The following is a 23010-nucleotide window of genomic DNA, read 5'->3' as shown; positions in this document are numbered from 1 at the left end:
GACGGGCGCACAAAGGCACGTGGCGCACTCCACGTATGAGTCACGTCGCCAGAATCAACAACGCCTTGGATTGACGCACCGCACCTTTACGCAGCCCGGCCGGAAATTAAATCATAACGTTATAGAGAGAATGAGAGAGGGACGCGCGCGTTTTTTTTTTTTTTTTCTCTTCTTATTCGCGGATTTAAGGAGCCCCAGTAGAGGGGGACACCCGCTGTGATTTTCTTTGCACTGCGCTTTCTTCGCAAAGCAAACGGTGCAGACTCCTAAAGGCGGCGGTCGCAGAAACTCATTCCGTCGTGAATGCGCTATTGATGCTCGTGTGTTGAGTGCTATCGTAGCGCAGTCAGGGGAGGCCGATAGCGCACCCCGAGTGCTGGCGGGTGTTATCTTCCGTCTAACATGACCGCTGCGCCTATTGCGGCAAACGATCGGGCCACCCGTTAGTAGTTTTGAGGGGTGAGATAAAAGATGCGTGCTGGAAAGCGTCGTCGCCGCGTCTATTCACCGAGCGTACATGCGACTGCGTTTCGCAAGCCGTTAGCAAGCAGTCATCGCGTGTCGCGGCAATCTCTTGCTGTGGTTTCGTTCTTTCCGAGAGCCTTTTGTGCCGATGTTTGATAACGCGGAATGTGGCTATGGCCGCGGGCTCTGCGGTGCGTGTAACTGTTTTGCCGGTGCTGCTTCGCTGGCCACGCAAATGTCCCGGTCACGTCCACAGGTGTAACAGATGACCTCAGGAGCCGGCGTGGGCGTCTTCAATTTCAGCGGGCGCAATCGAAGAACCGGTACGTGATGGTCGCTCTGGGATAGGCTCATTGAGGCAGGGGAAACGGAAGACCCCCCCGGAGGGAAAAAATTGAGTTGAAAGAGAAAGTTCCGCGGTGAAGCCGGCCACGGGGGGGAAGACACCGCCGCAGGCTGTATTGATCTGAACCGAGAGGCAATGCGAGAGTCGAAATCTAGGATCGATGTTTTGTTGGATGAAAGCCCTTCTCCCCGGACATTCCGGTACTCCACCCTTCGTCCTTTGTTCGTGCTGAGACTCCTGCACCTTTTCCTAATCATATTATCTGTGTCTATTTTTTCCTGTTTATGGCACGCGGGAAATGATGCCGTCTGCGCTGATGGCATCGCCGGGAACCGTGGAGGATTCTTCTGCATAACGGCCATCTCGACAAAAACCCCAGGACTCAATAGCCCGTGGGAGTTTACTAACGGCGGGATTTGGATGAATGTGAGTAGAATGCTTTTCTCGTGAACCGTTAGGCCTGAGAGGGTCCTACTACGTGTATAGCGGCGCCCTGTGGTATTGCAACCAGAACACGGACTTCTTTAATTTGCGTTTTTCGAGAGTCAAAGGGAACATTGTTAAGAAAATAGTTTTAGTTGCTCGGCCGCGTTTAATTTTTAGTCATAATGTCAACAAAGGCTTTCAGCGATAGATAGAACCGTAGTGTGTAGTAATTTGTGTTTTTACAATGATAATATTATGTTATTCCGCAGCAACGAGGTAAAAGTAAAGGAAAATAATTAATATTTAAAAGGTTATTTTGTGGTTCATCTTTCAAATGCGTCCAACTTTACTTCAATCCCCATTGTTTTGATTGATACGCAAAAAATCCCTGGCCATCTCCACTAACTTGAAACCTGGGGATAGGCGAAGGATGCAGTGTATAAGTATATTCCAAGATTTTCTCTTTTGCCACACGGCGCACGCTGACTGGGTGCCGGAGAAGCGCTGGTGGGAGGAGCAATCGCGCGCTTTCTGAGGCGGTGGCGCCCTCTCTTGCATTGAACTGGATTTAAGCAATTAGCATGCCCCATCTGCGCCAGTTTGGGGTAGTGCCAGGGGTCAACACGCGAGCACAGTGCAATGCCCGCGCCTCGCCCCGAGGGAGGGGGGGGGGAGGGGGGGAAGGGGGGGGGGGGGTCAACCTCGGTAATCAACGAGGCCCCGGTAGCAAGTATGCGTTTTCTTGCTTCGACCGACTACCCGACCCGATAAGGCCGGGTGGTCGAGAGACGCTGGGTACCTGAGTGTAATACAAATTATAAACCGTCTGCAAACAGCTTCTGCTTGTGTATAACGATTGCGGAAGCAGACAGGGAGCGTTCCAGAAATCTTCAAATCATGTTAGTTTATTTTGAACCGGTTGCATTCATTATACACTTTTTTTTTAGTACGCGCAACGTTCTAGCGCGAGGCGTTGGAAAACGAGTGTCCCGCTGGTTTAGTACCGTGACTACATCAGATGACGACGACAGGAGATGCCGACAGCCAGAGCCCATTAGGGGGTTCGTCCCTAAAAAGCCACTTATCTGACCAGTTTTAAAACAGCCATGCGAAACTGAACGCTGCAACTAAAAATGCCACGGACTGACATCAGGCCTCATCGGGGATAATTTTTGTAGTTATTACAACCTGATTCCCTCTTTCCAACATAGAGTTGTCGAAATCCTTGTGTCTCACTTTTTTCCACAATCTACGCTTATTTGGGCCGCTGACTAAGTAAGAATGTTTTGATAGAAAATCTGGTCGTAAAAACACCAAGATGTGGTTAAACAAACTCTGTGGGTATTTTATCTGTGCCCCACAGTTATAATAATAAAAGATAACCCAATAAAATTAAGAGAAAGTCCAGAAAGGGCGCGGGGTGGGCAAGCTTACCGCGTGTTTAACACGGGCCTTAGAATTAAAACGAAGCAGACGAATATCTCTCAGCCTATTTCTTAACGCATTTTTTTACCTTCAAGACCTTTCAGGCAGTTTCGACTATTTACAATAACCAGTGTTGCCTCATGACCATTGTTCTTGTCTGGTTCGGCTTTTGTTTGGGAAAAAAGTCAGAGCAGGGTGAGTAGGAAAGTAGGATTAACCAAGCTTGCGAGGGATGTGACTACGATACAGCCAAGTGTTGGGAGGAAAAGGTTGAAGAGTTTGTTTTATTATACTAGTAACAGCACAATGACATCATCACGGAAATGGGATAAAGCGAATATTTTTTGAAGTATAAGATAACAGCTTGCTTTTTCACACTTCCCACTGACGTAAAGATGGTTTGAGTAAAGTTGGATCACGACACGAGTACCACTTGCCCACGTCAGCAGGGTTACGACCATAGGGGAGCCACACACACAGGTTTGATATAGTTCCCACTTCCCCACAACAGGGCCTTTTGGCCTCTATTCTACAACACAGTTATCCATTTTATTACACTAGCTGCAAGCAAGAAGTTGTAATCATCGTCACTACCACCAACGCTGCAATGGTCATCATCATGCCAGGTGTGTGTTGATGTATTGTTGTGTACTGTACGTTCTTTGCCCTCGTCGTTGCCGTTCTCTCTGTTGCCGGGGAGTTGCAGGAATGTTTGAGTGGTGTACTCATCGAAAGTGACCTTTATAACGCTAATAATTTTTATCTCTTCCCCAATAAATACTCGAGACGAGCACGTACTTTAAAATCACTCAAAATAAAGCCAAGTTTTACCAAGGTCAAATATTCACAAAACAATCAAGCAATGTCCCTGCTTCCGCGAAAGTACTCCAAACCGCCCACTACCGCACAGTAATTAACCCCTGAGCCAAAACACGTATTTATTTTTATAAGAAAGTTCGTGTAGGCTGGCCGAAGTGAATACGGTTCATGGGAGAGCCGAGAACTAGCACGCCTCATTGAGTTTTACGTTCTTTCAAAACTCGGTTGGTTAAACCATGTAATTAGCACTTCCCTTTTATGGTTGCGAGCAATAAATGAGAAATTATGGGAGTTTCCCAATTTTATCCACACCATATCCCTTCAAAACACGCAGAACAGGGTAATTGCATGCACCCTAATCTTCGCTGATGGGAAAATTATGTGCTGAGGAATCGCCTAGCCAATTTGCCGTTGTTTTCCACAAGATAACCGCGTGTGTCGTGGTTGATTTATTTTGTTTTTACTAGAATTAGCAAATTGATAGCCACTGTTGTCAGAAAAACGTCTACCTTGAGTTCGGTAAGTTCCCAGCCCTTTTACTGCCAGGCGAAGATAATCTTTTCGTCGACAATGCGAAAAGACACTGGATTACTGTCAGAGAGGGCAGCGGGAGCCAAAAACGCTTCTAAATGCATTCAAACAGCTCCGGTAGGCACGCCGCTTCATCATTTCGACCCTGCGTCACGACAAAGCCCCCCGTTTTGAATACTGAGTTCATTTCGGGATGCTTACCAAAACATTTTGCGTACTCAAGGAATCACATAGCTGATCTCTGGAGGGCGACGATGTTAATGACTCGTTGACCGTACCTTCGCAGTCGTCAACCTCTCTCAGCCGATGTGGACATTGAAGCAATGGCAACGCATGAATCTCTTGGTCCGTTAATCCCTCCCAAAAGTGGGGCTTAACGCGAATGGCAGCGCTGAAGCCCCCAGACACGCCGATGCTCCTGAATTATTTTATATCTACGTCTACCAGCTGCGTCAGCGTGTGTTCCTTCGCATTAGCTGTCCCCTCCAGCGATTACTGATTACCTGATTTGGAATACGACGCGAAGCCGGCATTCAAATCTCAAGACTTCATTGAGACCATATGACCCCTTAAATACCCTCCTGTTTCAAAACGGCGGGTAATACTGGTAAGCGCAGCATTATGAAACTGCCGAGTTCCCGGGCCTGGGCGACAGCAATTGATAACACCAAGCTTCCACATCTAGCGGATAGGTTACTGAAGTCATATTATCGTAAGCTCGGTTTTGATGGTAATTGGCCGCGAGGCCCACCACTGGAGAGACCGGCGCTGCGATCGTTTTGACGTCACTTGTAGGATCACCGTTCCTATCTTGCTGCGTAGTTGGCCTGCAGCGCGTGACACTTCGCTTGGGAAGCGCGTTATAAAAGTATTTTCGTGTTAATTTCCTTCGTCTGAAGTTAATTCTCAGTGCGTCAAGCGCAGTTCGACCTAATGGTGACTGTATAACCGTATCAACTGTGGTAGATCATCCGCAAACACCATGAGCGTGGTGATGTATTACGCATGCGACCGAAGCATAAGCAGCTGCTTGTTTCCCCGATCAACAATGTGGACTACGACGATCGCCGAGTGAAGTTTCTAGATTTCCCTTGTTTGCAAGAAATGTATAAAGCAGGAAATCGTGAAGCGTTAACTGCTCGCAGAAGCACACGCACCCGCCGTGCCTGCCCGCACAGCCGACGGTGCGGCTCGAACCGACGCAGGTCGCGGCAGCAGCAACTTGTCGCCGCTTTTTAAAATCACACAAGTCGCGGAAAAGAAGTTCCAGATTGGTGAAAGTGGATGTTAGTGTGATAACAAATTCTGATAGGTAGTGTCATCAGCTGCGGTTTTCAAAGCGATGCTCAAATATCTGCCGCGATTTACGCCGACCGGCCGCGGAGGTCGGTCCCGGCAGCGCCGGCCCGTTCACGCGCGGTGCGGCGAGCGGCCGAAGGATGGCTATGCTTGCGCGCAAGAATCGGCCGAGGCCGTGCAGGTATCTTGATCGTCGATCGCTTCAACGGAAATCACCGCGCTTACAGAGTTCCCAGCGCGGTGAAACGTTCTGTTAGGGTCTGTCACTCGCAACTCTAACGGCGATGAAATATCTGCTGCGACGCCAAGCCTAAAGTTCCCAACATCCGATTACGTGCATCCGAAGCCGGCTGCGAGCTGTTGGCGAAGGCCCTCCCGTCGCGCACGCGCGTGTTACGTTTGGGTTCCTCTAACTTCTTGGGGGCCCCCAACGCTCGGTTCTCCTATTCTAAATATCCCCATTACCCGAAATCATTAACGACGTGTTTCTCCTCGTACGCAGCCTCGCCTTCTGTGAGCAGTCATGAGTTTCGAAATTGATGCTTGAGAAATGCCGGCTTACTGTAAACATACAAAACACGCTGCAATTATAAATTACCACGCCGAGCACCTAATGAAAACTAAATATAGCCTTGTCCGAACCCGCTCGAAGGCGTTAAAAATTCTCGTTCGTATACCGTTCATACATTGCGGACAAGTCGCGAAAAGTAAACATCAGCCGTGCAGAGTACAGGCTACAGCAGTAATCTTTAATCAAATCAGGGCATGACTACAAAAACATCGTAGGGGAAATAGGCACTGATCAAGCCAAACTGCAGACCATAACAATACTTTTAAGCATGTGCGGCGAAGCAGTCTGATCACCGTTCTCGCGTCATTCATTTACCAGGCAATAGAGCAGTTCGCGCGGTGAGATCATAAGTGAGCGACGCGTTTCCGTTGCTGTTACAAGGTGTTTGCTTGCACACACATGTCCCGTCACAAGTATTTCATAATGAATTTACAGCGTACTTTTCTCGGCATCAGTTGCATCGTCCTTGGCGTTAGCTGGCTGCGTATGTAAGAGATGTGGGTCGCGATGGTAGCAACTACCTAAACGCGGCGGTGTCGCTGGTAACAAGCGAATCGCTGATTGCTTGCCCGAATTATTTGGATTTTTTGGTAATTTGCCTCAAATCCACAAGGAGCGGGCGAGACGGTGGCCACAAGAAAAAAACACCGCATACGCACGGGAAATCTGCTGTAGCAGACGACAACACGATTCGGCGTCCTACAAGTGACGTCACTCGTAGGTGGCGCCACGGTATGTCCTCGAGGCCAATAGAGAAAAGGCTCATTAATTCTAACTCGGCTAATTCGAACTTCCAGTTAATTCGAACTCACGCCCTTGTCCCGGCACAGCCCTGGATATTTCAATGGGGGGAAACTCCCGATAATTCGAACGCCCGGTTTCCAGAACGGTTAATTCGAACTATGAACCCCTGGTTTCCATCGCTCCTCGCAAAAGAAGTCGGCCCAGAGTGACTACAATTTGTTGCAAATCCAAACCAGTCAAATTTAGTAGACATGCAAAACGAAACAAAAACAACAGCGTGGTGCACGCGCTACGCTACTGCAACCGCTTATTTCGCTTCTACAGAGGGCGCCGCGCCACCGGCGCCAGTGTTCCGGTGCATGCCATTATTTACGAAACATTGTTTACGAAATCGCCTACCACAAACGTGTAGTATCGCTTAATTCGCAATAACGAGTCCAGAGGTGGCTTCTTTGGGTTCTGCCAGCGCAGTGTGGCGCGATTTCCATTCATTCTAGCACGAACCCGCTAATTCGAACTCCGCTTAATTCGAACAATTTTATGGTCCCCTTCAAGTTCGAATTAACGAGATTTTAATGTATCTTCTTTAATGGCGGTGAAAGATCTAGTTTGAGACGGAACCGGAATGACTTGAGAAAGACACTGACGTGTGTGTGGTGAGGGGAAGCTCCCTCTCAAGTTCTTTTCAGGTATGCCAATAATTAGACGAGGGCGCTTGACAACGGCACAAAAACATATATTCTTAACCCAAAACACACACGGCAAGCAATTACAACTCAAAGTTAAACGACGGTTATATAAAACTTGGAAATACAAACTCCAGAGAAAATGTGAAGTACAGTCCCCACCAAATGTTCAGGGCGATGGAGTGTTGTCCGCAGGGCGTCGTAGGTGCTGGTGCCGATGCGGGGTGTGACGTTGCGGGACTATGATGACGGCGTCGCACACGCTGAAGCGTCGACGAGGAGGGCGTACCCGTTCCCTCGTATACAACGGTCTGCTTGGCAGCCGCTCACGATATGGCGCCGTGTTGCAGCGGGCAGGATGCAACCATGCTCTGCCGGTCGCCGGCGGGCAGCATGCGGCGGGTCGTCCCAGGGGTGGAGCCCGCCAACGTTGCGCGCCTCCACGAGTCAGAGTCGCGCCTCGGCTCCAGGATGCCAAGGCGCAAGGTAGACCCCTCTCGAGGTCGGGTCTCGAAAACCCGACGAGCTTCGAGTCCTCAACCTGGACGTCATGCTCCTCCAACCTGCTCCGTCCACTCCTCCCGGTGTTCTCCGTTCTCCTCTGTTCACGCCTGGCCTCCCCAGCTTCGCTTGTGGCGACTTTCTATTCGCCCGCGTCGGCCCTTCGTGTGGCTTGCCACTTCTTTCTTCTCGGCGCAACCACACTAAGGGCAATCCCCGCACCAGTACTGCGTAGGTATGTTCCCGCGAGGTTGTCGTCATTGTCGTCGTCACAACGGGAACCTCACCTCACCGTGTGTTATAAACGTCAGCCGTGTATATTTATTTCAACCGTGTGCACGTGTATATAAATCGAACATGAGCTGCTGACGGCAGCTGTGGTTGCCACTGGCCATTTCCCTCGAGTGGGCATTAGTGAATTGTGAGTGGCTATGTTGACGCTGCGGCCAAATGGCAATTGGTGAATCGGATGCGAGTTTTTGATGGTACACAAAACTGTCATCGTCACCGGCCAATCCGCCTGAGTGACTATGTGTTTAGGTCTACGTTCAGCCTTCACGGCAGGTACCCTTAACTTTGAGGCTAACAACGTCTCAAGTAACGTCGAACTCATTGTACGTCAAGCTGCGAGTATCGATCAGCTGACGACGGTAAACGTCGTAACGTAAGGCCTAATTTCGGGCTCTCGCATACTCCATTCGCAGCCACGTGACACCCCGGAGCCAATGGGATTAAGATAGTGGTTGTGTAGGTCGACGTCTCAGCCAATAGGATTCTTGGTACCACTCGTAGGCACGGTGACGCCGCCTATGAACGTGACGCTAAATTTTTGCATAGCGGGTTATGTTAGGCTGTCGCCTAAGTATTCCGAGAACATTCTAGCGATCGCATATTTAAATGTATTAACGAAAAAATAGACACCGACATTATCCTTTATAATCAGTCATGTAGGGCTCTTTTTCTGGTTATTTTGTTATATATCGTTATGTTTCGGAAATTCCCAGTGTCTTCTATAGGGCTTAAACTTACTGCGCAGTACCTAGACAGGATGTGCCTTGCCGACATCTCAATATTACCATACTAAGCGTCATGATTAGGTACGTTCGATACGTTTTTGACCCCAATTCTGAGCAATAGATAAAACTAAAATAATCATGCAGCCACGCTGAACTAGACGTTATTAATCAGGGTTAACTTACGCATCGGCAATAATGTATTGCCCGGTATGCAGGCAACCATTGTGTCATAAAGATTTTATTTGAAAACAACGTGCGCCGTAGAAGATTTAAGGCTAGCATATAAACGTTGCCGTTGACAACGTTTGCCGTTGCCGCTGCCCTTTTGACAAAGATACGGTGTTCGATGAAGCCATATATTGTTCGCTCGGAGGGCGTTCAACTGCAATACAAAAATTAACAAGGTTGGACCAAGTCACTAATAAGGAACACACATTACGGACAATGAATTTTGGTGCCTAACACTTCTTAACGCTTGAAGGACTTTTCCCCAGCTCGTTTATTGCAAATTCCCAATTTTATATTATTATTTTTCTTCTCTTCTTTGTTTTTAAAGACGATGAGCCGTAACCGCGACAACATAGAGTACCCACCGCTTGCAGGGAACATAATGAAGCAATTGCCTTTTTGTTAACCCTCAGATTTCGTCATGTCTCGGTTAACAGGGCTTCCAATGTCAGGCATCCCCTCTCCGGCCGCAGTCCTTCAGGCCGACTAATTGCTCTTCCATGTCCCGCTGACACGCTGTCTGTTAATGTTAACACACTTAAAACTGCACCGTTTCGAAGCCTGCTCGCGGAATGACATTTTTACGAGCGTGTTCTTCGGCCCGACATCTGTACGCAAGCGCGAGGGGTATATACGCGTGCCGGGAAAAGAAAAGCTAGAAAAATAAGCACGATGCGGCAACGTTTGCGCCGCCAGCCGCCGTTAACGAGTCGCTCAGGCGGCTGTGAACACCCCACTCGAAAGACTTTGCCAGGCCGCAATGAAGGCGTCCAAATAAAGCGAGAAAGTAACCGCAGATGAGGGACAGGACACGAGGCTACATGAGAAGTCTATACCCGTCACTAATACCACGGCTGGACTTTATTTCCCTTTTCTTTTCTTCTTTTCTTTTGTTTCAATGGCGCTTGTATCGCTCCTCCTTTTCTTTACTTGCGCTTCCGTCCCCCTGTCCCCAGTACACACACACAAGCACTCAATTATTTGAGCCGCGACGGCGCCGGGCTCTTCCGAAAGGATCCGTTAATCACGTGCGAAGTTTTCTTCGCTTTCTTTCCCGTGACAGTGAATCACGCATCCCCTTGTTCCTCCAACCTTTTTCTCCCCTATTCCTCGAGAAGCAAGGGAAAGCAGCGTCTCCACGCCCCAAGCGCCTGTTAGCAATCGTCGTTAGCGGCCGGTACCTTAACGCCCCGCTTTTCATTCTAATCACGTCACTTTGCACCATCTTCGCCGTGCGCGCCAGAGCTTTTTCTCCCCTGTCTCTCTTTCCAATCTCCTTCGCGCTGCTCAGCCCTTTGGCTTAGTTTTTCCCTTCTCCGTCCTTGTCTCGGGCTGCTCTTTTTGTTGCCTCGATCCCGTTTTCGTTTCCTCCTCGTTGTTGATCCGAACTGAGCCGTGCGCACCTCCTGTTGCCACGGTCGCCGTCTCCCCAGGCGTGTTTCAATTAGCGTGGTACGCTGTCGCAAAGTCCCAGTGTGTCGACGGGGCCGAGATTTGCCGCAATTAGGAGCGAGGCGTGTCTTTTATGCGAATCCTCAGAGAACGAGGTGAGCCTGGGCGTAGTCGTCGTCTCGCCTCCTTCCCTCCCAAGCCGGCCGCAGACGGCCTTTCCCGTGCTCTCTTTTTCTCCTCTGCTCTCTTTCTACCCTCATACATCTCCCTCAAACCATTTCACCCCCCCCCCCCCCCCCCCCAAAAAAAAAAAAAGCCTCAGCGCGTATTCTACGCTCTCCAGCTAAAAACAACGCGTTTGAAAACATTGTGCTAGAGAACGGACATGCGTCGCGTATCTATACATGACGCAATAAATGCTCCCCTAAGTGACGTATCTGCATTTGTAGCAAAAAAACCGCTGGCATCGTACAAACCTTATTTGATTGACGACGCAACTAAAGCAGCCTTGCTTTTAAACACGCTCGTATGCTTTTAAGCAACATCCTGCGGTGCTCGCTGCGTGACACAGCCGGCCCAGCATGTGAGATGTTTTCTTCACGGACGCTCCGAGATTACCAAAACCTCCAGATAGAAACACACACGCTGCTGCACCCGCGTGACACAGATGGTGGCTTTCTGCTTATTAAATATGGCGGATAAAGGCATTTGCAGGGGAAAGGCAAGAGGGAAAGAAAGTTGTGAGGGAAAGAGGGTGCTCTCGGGCTTCGTATGCAGCGAGCCAGGCTCGCGCTTCTAGTTCGCCGCCTCCACCGCCAGGCTGAGCAGCTCTTGGGAGTATCGTTCGAGAGAGAGAAAAAATTGACGCTCACGCGTATTGAGTAATTGGCTTGGCTGGAAGGAGTGCGGAACGTGAGGCTATTTTCTCTCCAATTTGGCTAAAACGGCTGTGGACGCCCGGGCTCGTTAGTTTCACGAAAGGTATTCGCTTCTACCCTTCGTTTTCGGTGCCGTACTTCACTGTAAACGCTTTTGAGGGGTGCGGAGTTTTCTGACTGCATAATTTTTTTGTTATGTTTCTTTTCTTTCGACAGTCTTGTTTCCTAAAATTAAGTTTTCCGGCTCCTTTTTTTCTGGCAGTACAAATTTCCGTTCTTCCTAACACCTACTTTGTGTTGCAACACACAAGATAATAAAAACAAAAATAATAAAACTGAGATTTCACTGCACTAATCAGAAATGTTACTAAAAAAGTTCTTTCGTAATCGTTGAACTGCAAGAGAAAACTTTCACTTGCCATTTTTATTGGAGCGCAGTTTGTTGCACATGCGTGCGTACAAAATCTTAAAGAACAGAAAGAAACAAATGCGGGAATGTTGGCGAGGTTGTTGCGGACCGTCGTGGCACGGGCTTGCGAAAACGGAATGAAACGGAGGAAACGGTAAGCTCGTTTCAATATTTGGAACGGCAACGCCGCGCACCTTGTTTCCCTAATTTTAGAAATCAATTTCGGGAACTCATCGGCTTCGATGTTTACTCCGCGCATTATCCGCGCTTTTTCTCGGAGTGATTTCATTTTCGCGCGGACTCGAATTTGGAGTTCTTCTCCTTACGCTTTCGCAACTCCGTTACGTTTACTCGTATCGCCGAATACAATTCGAGCGGCTTAGCATTTCATTGTCTCGCGAGGTTTATTGGCGTTCCTTAAAGAGACACTGAAGTGGGTTTTAACATTTATCTACCGTATATTAAATTATAGAATGTGTGTACACGTTGCGAGCATTTCAGTTCAATTTATTAGGATTTTATTGCGAGAAATCAGAGTTTGAAATGACCCTTTCCATCGTGCCGTCATTTCCAACGCGGCAAGCACCAAAAACTGCCGAGCCAGCACGGTTATTTTTAGTGAATCGCTAGCGTGTTCCTTTCAGCACAACCGATCCCTGAACAAGCAAAATGCAGTGGTAAGTATAGAATAGGCGAAAAGGAAAATTCTGATGACTGAGATAGCAAGAAAGGACAGTGCAAAGCAATCGGATGTCATTACGGTAGTTGATGCTGCAGCCATGAACCACGTATAGTTTTCCCTTTTTCCCACTCACTGCGAGTAACCTAAACCGCTGCACTGCCCTAACAAGCCAAAAAGGGATTCACACTGCAAACTTTGCATTTCCGCGAGCAGACTTCGATAAATTCACTTCAGTGTCATTTTGAGGAATGAGGAATGTTTTCAGTTATACTTTTTCGTTACCTTTCTTCTTTACTGTGTAAGCGGCAAGTTGTACGTAGACCGACGCCAGCCGGACCTAACTTCATTACCGAGACACGTGTGGGCGGATGTAAATACAATCTATACAGGCAAAAGCTCTACCCGATCCCTCTTGTCGAGCGGCCATCGTACACGGTAGGGCTGCTTGAAACAAAACAGCCCGAGGTACGTCACAAATGTCCAACGAAATATCATTTAGACTCGGGTCATTCATTTATGTTTCCGGCTACAGTGGGGAAAAGAATGCGTGAAAGATGAAAAACTAGAGGGAGGAGGAGAAACACGATACGAGCCACGAAGCGCGACACGCGCCGTGTTTTTTGAACTCGCGCTTATTGACGAAACTTCCATATCTCAAGCCTGCATCCTCGTCAGTCTTGTCTTTCCTTTCTCTCGTTTCTTTTTCCTACTCTCGCGCCGTGCCTCTTCCCTTCCGCTCTCTCTCACGGCTTGAAGCCGCTTTTAGGAAGGAACGGCCGGGCCAGCCCTTGTCAAAATGAGCGATGCGAGGCTGAGCGGCCCAACCCGGCCGCTGCTGCTGCCGCTGTTGTTGCTACTGCCGCACTCAGCCGCTGCTAGCGAGAGCGCAAACTTTGCTCGCAGAGCTCCGCGAGACACTGCAGGCAGCAGGCCTGCGTGCGCGAGACGGCGATTTCTCGTGTGCTGAGCATACATCATGTGACTTGCCTTGTCGGGAACGCTGCCGAGCGAGCTTTCTCTTTTCCCCTTTTTCGGGCGCTTTTGCTGCGTCTCCCCCATTACCCGATTCCCTCGTACAGCATATGCTCCGTATGTCTTGTGTACTTAACAGCCGCACCCGACAGACCCGCTGTGCCGAACAGCGAGCAGGAACATCGCTCGTGCAGCTAGCTGGCTCATCCTCGTAATCGCCGCGTGCGAACGCTTCATGGCTTGTTTAGCTCGGCGAGGGGCACTCGCCGTTCTACCCCGGCTTTTGTCCCGCGTCAAACGCAGCCACTTCGTTTCGGATAGCGGGTGTGTCAGCAAGAATTGTTCGAAAGGACGAACTACAGCTTCGTCTTTTTTTTTTATGTTCGGCACAGTTTCCCGTTTTGCAACGTCGAACTCGTCTCATCGTCTTTAACAAGCGGGGTGCCTCTATTCCCTTAGTACGCTTTTTCATGTGCGCGCTGGCTTTTCACAAGTAACTGATGTTGATCCCAGAAAAATTACACTGTCCTGTGCTTTTTGCATGCAATAACTATGAGAGTTACAGATGCTCTTTTGAGTTTGCAATAAAAAAAAATCACGCCATATCCACGGAATGAATGATGATAAGTGGGGCGAATCTCGAGAGGGGGAGATCATCGGTAACGGTAACTCTCCCGTGAAAGTTCGCCCATTACATCATTAAGAAAGACGTAAGACTGTGTGCGTACATTGTACAAATCAACTTTTATTTTCGGAGTCAATGCTCCCAGGCCCAGACCTGGTGAAAGACCCCGCGCCATCGAGGACTACCCCGCACCTCCACCACAATTTGTCACGTAGGATGGGACACAACGGTAAAGAAAGAACTTTTATTTAGGGCGAACTTGTGCCCGAACAAGACGAGAGGAAACGAGCAAAGGTCCATGCGTCTCGTTCGATATCCGAGAACGACTGCCTGCGTTCGTGGCGTGATATCTTGCGTGATCTCCCCCTCGCAGTGCACGTTCGCTCGCGCCTCCGTTGACGAACACAGACAAGCTCGCGCTCCCGGTGCCGAGTTTGCGCTGCCGGTTGCAGCCGGTTCTTGCGCGTGCAACGCGGCCCACTTTGCGACATCTCCGAAAGCATGCGGCGGTCACGTACCACGAGACACAAGGGATGGACAGACCCATGACTTAAGGAGCTTCGCCCCTAAAAATTCTCCCCAGTTTCAGCGCCCTTTACACGGTCTGCCAGTGGGCGTGGGTGGGCGGTAGCCACTCGGGCTAATTGCATATATGTCCAGTTCCGTTGCAGTACCGCAACTTACCAGTTGGCAGTGTTAAGAATATATAAATGTTTTTCGGAGCTGGAGCAATCATTTGTGCCGGAAAAAAAGTGGCCCCTCTTTCACAAGAAGAATAAAAGTAATGGAACGCCTACGCATGCGTGCAACAATACCACCCCCGCTGCACAACTCATGTTGTGGAGATCAGTTTTATAATCTTATAAAACTTGTGATGTTATAAATGGCCTTCCACGCCTCCTCCCCCCCTCCTTCGCCTCGGTATACACGCAATACTAATTACTCTCTCTCTCTATATATATATATATATATATATATATATATATATATATAGGGAGTAGTAGAACTTTGAAGATGGTAGAGAACACAAGAGAAGAAAAACTTCGAACAAGGTAAAAGCACGATTGTGGCCTACGTTTCAGCAAAGAGAACTTCTCAGCAAAGAGAACTCGCCCTGAGGAAAGCAAGTTCTCTTTGCTGAAACGTAGGCCACAATCGTGCTTTTACCTTGTTCGAAGTTTTTCTTCTCTTGTATATATATATATATATATATATATATATATATATATATATATATATATATATATACAGAAAGAAATGCCGGCAGTCTACAAGGCCAAAGAAGGCATAGGGGAATGGTTAAACAATTTTTTACCGTTAGGGACGTTACATTATTTTTTTAATTTTATTTTATTAATGCGTGAGAAAGAAAGAAAGAAAAACACGCGCCCAGAGTGGGGACCGAACCCACGCCTTTCGGTCCCCACCCTGGGCGCGTGTTTCAGACCTTTCAGACAGACATACAGACAGACCAAAATTTCTGGGTTTAAGTAGCCCAAGAAAGACTATCGTCTTTAAAAGATGAAGCGGCAACGATTCACCCCCTACTTTCTCGCTCAGACTTTATGTTGTCCTAGCGACTATTCATAAGGCCACCGCCAAGAGATATGACGGTGGGATATATTTTCTGCCCTTTCCTTTTTTGTTGAAATCGCAATCGTCACTATGAAACCGCCCATCACGCTAACCTTGAAGCCTTAAATTTAGGCCTGCGTACTGGTTCGTAAAAAATGCCAGTGCGTGCTTAATACCAATGACGCAATTTTTTTATATTTCTAACAAAACAGAAAAATCCTACAACAGGCACATAAATACTACTAATGAATTAGATTATTTGGTCACCCTGAATAATTTGTTAGCTGTCACGTTATCGAATGTGTTAGCCACACTTTTGTTAAAAGTAAGCTTTAGTTAACGTTCAGTCACTGCATTATTGCTCTGACCACTGCAATTCTTTTTGCGATAGCTATACCGGATGCGCGCATTACAATCTGTATGTCATCGTACCGCCTGACCCCGGCCATCGTTCCGTGTGCTACATTGCGGAATCTTATAACAGATTATGCTGTTACAAAATGAAAGGGAAATTACAAGGGAAAGGGAAGTATGAGATGGAACTTTTTTGGTTAGGCGCTCTTTAATTCGCGCACAGCAGTACTCCCCTCCGGAACGAGTAACAGTAGAAGTAATGTAGCGAGTTGGGGAGTCAGTACAAGTGTACCTTCGAAAAAAGCAGATCTGAAAGAGACAAAACTGCAGAACAAGCAGAAAAGATGATCGCTGGGCGAATGGGACAGTGTGAGGTACCGGCCTGCCTTTCTGCACGTGTCATCAGCTTTGTTACTGTTTGTGCTTCCAAGACAAGGTCGAGGGCTGCAGTTTCTTGCCAAGGGATTAAGTGCGCACCTTAACAGTTTTCCCTGACATATCTGTTGTTATTTGTATCTGTAAAAAACGGCACTTGTCCACAGTACTGTCCCCAAAAACTGACCACGGAACTCACTTCCTTCGCATTGATGACACGTTTGGTTGTGAAAGGCAGGGCAAAGAAAACTATAGAGCAATATCCACGTTTTGGAGGGTTTTTTTTACATATTCGGTTTCACTTACTTTTTGCTTAATACTTTAAAACAACGTGATTAGCCTTTTCCTTTTTGTTTTCCGTGTTAACACATTTAAAAAAAACTTGCGCATTTGATGCCCTATATCTCTGCTTCGAGGCGCAGCTTATGTTGCAGGCCAGCAGACTTATTTTAACCAGCTGGTGATATTAAACGTGGATCAAAATCTCAATACACCGATGTTCTCGATTTCCATCTACTTCAGAAAAACGGTCGTGGTGAAGGGAGATCGAGGCCACTTGTGGTCAGCAGCAAACGGCTTAGCCACTGAGCAGCTCCTGCGGTCACACTTGTCAAGTATTAACAATTTGCAGGTGTCGGACCTTTTAAACAAATTATGAAATGCAAAAGGTTTGCACACATCGGGTGTGTACTTTCGCTATTGCGCAGTGGAGCACTCCTGCAGCCTGATTGGTCAGATAAAGTCGCAGCTAGGGATGGGCGAAGTCGTTTTATATCCCCTGCAAGCTGCTAGAATGAAATTTCGTTTGGTCAGCTTGCACTATGCTCGCGGTTTTAACAGCAACAGACCATTGCTACATTGTTTCATAGAGCGTGATAGTGTTCAACTGTCTGGCGTGGAATGTGCGCGAGCGTTTACGAAGTTGATGGTACGTGAAAGAAAAAAGACCTGAATTGCATTGACTGTGCAATATCAAGAACGGAGGGTCGAACCGTTTCGGCATGAACCGGTAACCGTTATTTCTTTTTTCGGTTCAGTTCCGGTTCGGGTTCAGCGTGCTCAAAAAATAACGGTTCGGGTTCGGGTTCAGTTCCGGCAAAAATACCGGTTCAGTTCCGGTTTTCGGTTCGGTTCGGTTCCGGTTCGACACCCTGATATATATATATATATATATATATAAATATATATATATATATATATATATATATATATATATATATATATATATATATATATATATATATATATATATATATATATATATATATATATATATATATATATATATATATATATATATATATATATATATATATATATTGAAAGGTGATTTATTGATGAAGATCTTTCTGAAGGCGAGAGGTTCGGATTCGCGGATCAGGGATCAGGGAAGCAGACACGAGCCGATCGAAGCAGTCCGAGTGAACTTCGTCGTTCTAGGCGATGGCGTTGAGGATTACCGACAGTCTTTTTGCTGATGATGACGCTGCTCACACTGGTCAACATGACCCCTTCTGGGTGATGACGACTCTGATGCTTTTGGGGAGCATAGTTAATATTCTTCCCTACAATCACCCCCCCCCCCCCCGGAAAAGAGGGCAGCCATCCTGGCGACTCAAGGTGATGGCGAGACGAGCGGGTCATAATAATGCTTCAGACGAGCAACATGCACTGTGTCACGCCCACGGCGTCGGAGATCCTGGGAAGGCGGTAGCGGCTCGACGACGTAGTTCACCGGGGAAGTACGTTCAACAACACGGTACGGCCCCTGGTAGTTCGACAGGAATTTCGAGCACAGGCCAGGAGTCCTGGTGGGTACCCAGAGCCACACGAGAGAACTGGGAACGAAGTCGGGTGCGGGCTCGCCAGCCGTGATGGACTTTTGTCGCTCCTGCTCTTCAATGGTGAAAGAACGGGCAAGCTGGCGACATTCTTCCGCGTGTTTGGCAGCCTCAGAAATCGGTGTGCACTAAGATACATCAGGGCGGTAGGGAAGGATGGTGTCCAGCATGCACGATGGCTCACGCCCATATAGGAGGAAAAATGGAGAAAAACCCGTCGTCGCTTGGATGGCGGTTTTTTAAGCGTACGTCACGTAAGGGAGTACAAGGTCCCAGTTTCCATTGTCAGACTCAACGTACTTGGACAACATGTCCCCGAGGGTACGGTTGAAGCGCTCTGTGAGGCCATTCGTTTGTGGATGGTAGGCAGTGCTCGTTCGATGGATGACGCTGCATTCCTTAAGAAGCTCCGCGATGACGTCAGAAAGAAAGACGCGTCCCCTGTCGCTGAGTAGCTCCTTAGGCGCACCGTGACGAAGTATAAAACGCTGCAGGAGAAACGAGGCGACGTCCCGTGCGGTAGCAGCTGGTAGAGCGGCGGTCTCAGCATAGCGCGTCAAGTAGTCGATGGCAACTATAGCCCAGCGGGTTCCGGCGGCTGTGCAGGGTAACGGTCCGGACAAATCAATGCCCACACAGTCAAATGGTTTCACTGGCCAAGGCAGCGGCTGTAACGGACCACACAGATGAGGTACCAGCGGGTTTCGGCGTTGGCAATCTTGGTAGGATCGAACATATTTTCGCACGAAGTTGTACATCCCGCGCCAGAAGTAACGAAGACGCAAACGTTACTAGGTTTTGAGTAGGCCGACATGACCATACGTGGGGTCAGAGTGGAACAAGGCGCAAAAATCGGACCGAAAATGTCGAGGAATCACGAGCAACCATTTGCGGCCATCCAAGTAGTAGTTGCGTCGATAAAGCAGCTGATCGCGCACTGCAATGTGAGATGCTTGCCTACAGAGAGCGCGTGTCGTTACGGCTTGGGAAGGATTGGTGAGCGAGGTGAGGAGGGCAACAATCCATGGGTCCTTCCGTTGCTCAGCTGCCATATCAGTCACAGCAAGGGAAGATAGATCACCTGGAGAGTCCGATAGATCAGCAGGTACGGGTGAACGGGAGAGAGCGTCGGCGGCCGAATGCTCCTGACCAGACCTGTATTTCACTCTTACATCATATTCTTGGAGGCGAAGCGCCCATCGCCCCAGACGACCTGCTGGATCTTTCAAAGAAGACAGCCAACAGAGGGTGTGGTGGTCGGTGACCACAGCAAATGGGCGGCCGTACAGATATGGTCGAAATTTAGCAAGCGCCCAGATGATGGCCAAGCACTCCTTCTCCGTAACTGTATATTTGGATTCCGGCTTCGTTAGGGTGCGGCTGGCATAGGCGACGGCATATTCGTCAAAACCTGGCTTTATTTTGGCAAAGCACAGCCCCAAGGCCAACTCCGCTGGCGTCAGTATGAAGTTCGGTAGGCGCTGTAGGGTCGAAGTGTCGAAGTATGGGTGGCGAGGTCCGGAGACGGCGCAAAGTCTGGAAAGCGTGGTCGCAGGCCGGAGACCAGGCAGGAAAGCCACGAGCACCACCGAGGAGCTTCGTCAATGGCTCAATGATGGAAGCAAAGTTGCGAATGAAGCGCCAGAAGTACGAGCAAAGCCCTATGAAGCTCCGAAGGGATTTTACGTTGGTTGACTTTGGGAATTCGGCGACAGCACGAAGCTTGGCTGGGTCGGGGAGCACGCCGTCCTTGGAGACGACATCACCCAACATGGTAAGTTTCGTGGCGGCGAAGCGACACTTTTTGAGGTTAAGTTTGAGCCCAGCTCTAGAAAGCCATGTTAAAACTTGCTCCAAACGGTGAAGGTGCGTCTGACAATCGGCGGAAAAGATGACAATGTCGTCTAGATAGCAAAAATAGCAAAGGTGATTTATTGACGACGATCTTTCTTAAGGCGAAAGGTTAAGAATCGCGGATCGGGGAAGTAGACACGAGCCGATCGAAGCAGTCCGAGTGAACCCCGTCGTTCTAGGCGATGGCGATGAGGATTACCGACAGTCTCCTTGCCGATGATGACGCTGCTCGCACTGGTCAACATGACCCATCCTGGGTAATGATGACTCTGATGCTTTTGGGGAGCATATACAATATATATATATATATATATATAGCGGATCAGAATAGGAAATGAGGGGCTCGTTGTAATAAGACAGAAAATAAGCGTTGTCAGTCAGAAAACCTCGTAAAGCAAAGGGGAGGATGTGGTAGGTCATTGAAACAGATAAAGAATTTGGAAAGAAAGAAAGTGGAGAAAAAATTCCCGCCGGGTGGGATCCGAACCCACGAACTCCAGAATACCGGTCGATCACTCTCGACACGTCGTAGACACTCGCGTCACGGCCCGGGGGTTGAAAAGAAGGTCCCCTTCACCCCGAGAAGTCGGAGTGGCGCTGGCTACCACCCCCAAGCACAGGAAAAAAATTACATTGACATAAATACCCCAAAAAGTAAAGGTAAAAATTGCCCCGCCGGTAGCGTATATTGTTTATCGCACCAGGCCGGTATTCTGGAGGTGGTGGGTTCGGATCCCACCTGGCGGGCATTTTTTCTCCACTTTCTTTCCAAATTCTTTATTCGTTTCAATGACCTACCTCATCCTCCCCTTTGCTTTCCGAGGTTTTCTTGACTGCCAACCCTTTTTTTCTCCTATATATATATATATATATATATATATATATATATATATATATATATATATATATATATATATATATATATATATATATATATATATATATATATATATATATATATATATATATATATATATATATATATATATATATATATATATATATATATATATATATATATATATATATATATATATAAAACCACAAACCACAGGCGCTGTCAGCTCCTGTGGTTTGTGGTTCTTTACTTTGTCCTGTCCTTTCGTTTTTTTTTCTTCGTAGTACAATGTACGAACGGGCCCTTCAGAAACCCTTCTGCGATATATTTATATGAAGCGAAGAACTATTTACATACAGCCATAACATAGTCCGGGCTGGCTGCACCCCGCACCGAGCTTCTTCCTTGTCGTTATTTGTGGTGGGCCATGGCGGCTCAGGATTGTCCTGTCCCATGACAATATATAAGGAATGGCCGAATAGTTATTTCGTCGAATGATTTCGAATCAAATAGTTCGAATAGTACACATCACAAATTACAACAAAAATGAGAAAAGTTTGCCCTGACTAAGAATGAGAATTTTCGTAGGCACAGCATTTCTTAAACCTATTACTAGTTGAGTATTTATTGATACATTTCATGCACACCTTTTCTTTACTGTATTCACAAGTTTTGCTGAAGGAATACTAGTTGCTCCACATGCTCCGGGAGAAGCAGCTCCCGCCAGCTGCCGAGAACATTTCCTGATGTGCAGAACAGCCTCTCACTCCTCGCCTGCGGGGCAGGAATTTAAGGTACTTTTCGTGACACCTTCGCAAGCGCCGGGTAAAGCCTGCTGTCATGGTTCCTCCACCACTGCAGAGGGTTTTAAGACGGTGGGAGTACATGGGGGCCCAAGTAGCCTGTCACTTGGCTGCCTCAGCTTACGCAGTGAGCTACTGCATTTATTAGACTCTATTTACTAAATTCTAAACAGATACTGAAAAAAACTGTGGTTGATCCATCCGTTATTGGAATCGGTAACACACGAAAGTGAAATATGCAGCGAAACCTGCAGCAGAGCATGATTTGCGGGTAGGCGGCTGTCTTGTGGGTGTGCTTGGCGAGCGACGTCCTGCTGGCGGGTCGCTTCGGCAAAGAAGTACTGGCGTCATTTCCGTGACAGATATGACGTCAGTGAAATCTTGTTGTATGCCGGCATAAAACACTTTCGTGTTATAATATAAAATCCGAAAACTAACAACCCCAAGTATAACGTACTCTTTACTACTACAGGTTGCTTCCCCGCAAGAAGACCCCCTGAACAGTGGTGCACCCTTTACAGGCCGCTTGCTTCATTGTACTGTTGTGATTTCCCTGACGTATAAGACGTCAGTAAAATATTGGTGTATCCAGGAATAAAATACTTTCGTGTTAAAAAATATAAATTCAAAAAAATGGGTCCCCATAGATTAAATGATTTATATTCAAACGAAATTAGTAGCCACCAAAATAGAAAAGCGACACACAGTTGGCTGCAGAGCTTTTAGCGCCACCTAGAAGCTCCGCTGAAAAAAAGAGTATTTTAGCCACTAGTATCCGTGGCCCTAGCCATCCAAAGCGCAAGTCACAGGCGGACATTTTAACAGTGTTCCGCTAAAGCCGTATCGAATCGGAAGTGGAAGTCCACAGGCTTGGTGCCACTATGTCGGCAGCGGTGTCATTTCAGTGCCAGGAGCGGTGAAACTTCCATCAATCTTCTTGTTATGTGTATGTGTTTCCCACGTTCAAGAGTGCTAGCCATTCTTTTGTTTTTGAGACCACGTCGCGTCTACCTCATTTTGACGCAAATGTATGTACTCGGCACGCGAATATTTATACCATCTCGACGTTTCTGCGTCCATCGCCACCGCCGACGGTGGCCTTAAAACCACCTGTTTTGTCCCCAGTGACACCCGCATGACGTTTGTGGGGCACGCGCAGGGCATTAGGTGCGGGTGGCCTCTCTGGCGCACGCCACCGCGTAGCGGCCGCCGAAAACCGATAGAAGAACGAGTAACGCTAAGCAGACATCTCGCAATCGCAAACCTCAATGACTCACGCAACGACGAAGGGGTTCCCCTTCTATTGACAGAGCAAACACCATTTCAATGCAGATGGCGTCCTACAGTGGCACGCA

The 23010-nt window shown here is 47.9% G+C and overlaps 1 protein-coding gene across 2 annotated transcripts in view; it reads left to right on the top strand.

The window, feature by feature from the left end:
- The first annotated feature begins 281 nt into the window (after nt 1-281).
- LOC144178499 (protein turtle-like) overlaps nt 282-23010 on the top strand; it is a 193336-nt gene continuing 170607 nt past the window's right edge. Inside the window, exon 1 of one of the 2 annotated variants that reach the window (XM_077706406.1) lies at nt 282-788. In XM_077706406.1, coding sequence (XP_077562532.1) covers nt 731-788 — 58 coding nt within the window. In that variant the 5' untranslated portion in view covers nt 282-730. Of the gene's footprint in view, nt 1238-23010 lie in introns of both variants that reach the window. The other variant, XM_077706408.1, reaches the window with a different exon arrangement.

The sequence above is a fragment of the Haemaphysalis longicornis genome, unplaced genomic scaffold (assembly GCF_048455015.1).
Source record: "Haemaphysalis longicornis isolate Haplotype H1 unplaced genomic scaffold, Haemaphysalis longicornis Haplotype H1 scaffold_4, whole genome shotgun sequence".
Classification (NCBI taxonomy): domain Eukaryota; kingdom Metazoa; phylum Arthropoda; class Arachnida; order Ixodida; family Ixodidae; genus Haemaphysalis; species Haemaphysalis longicornis.
Note: the sequence above shows the minus strand (reverse complement) of the source record. Positions and strands in the feature narration are given on the sequence as shown.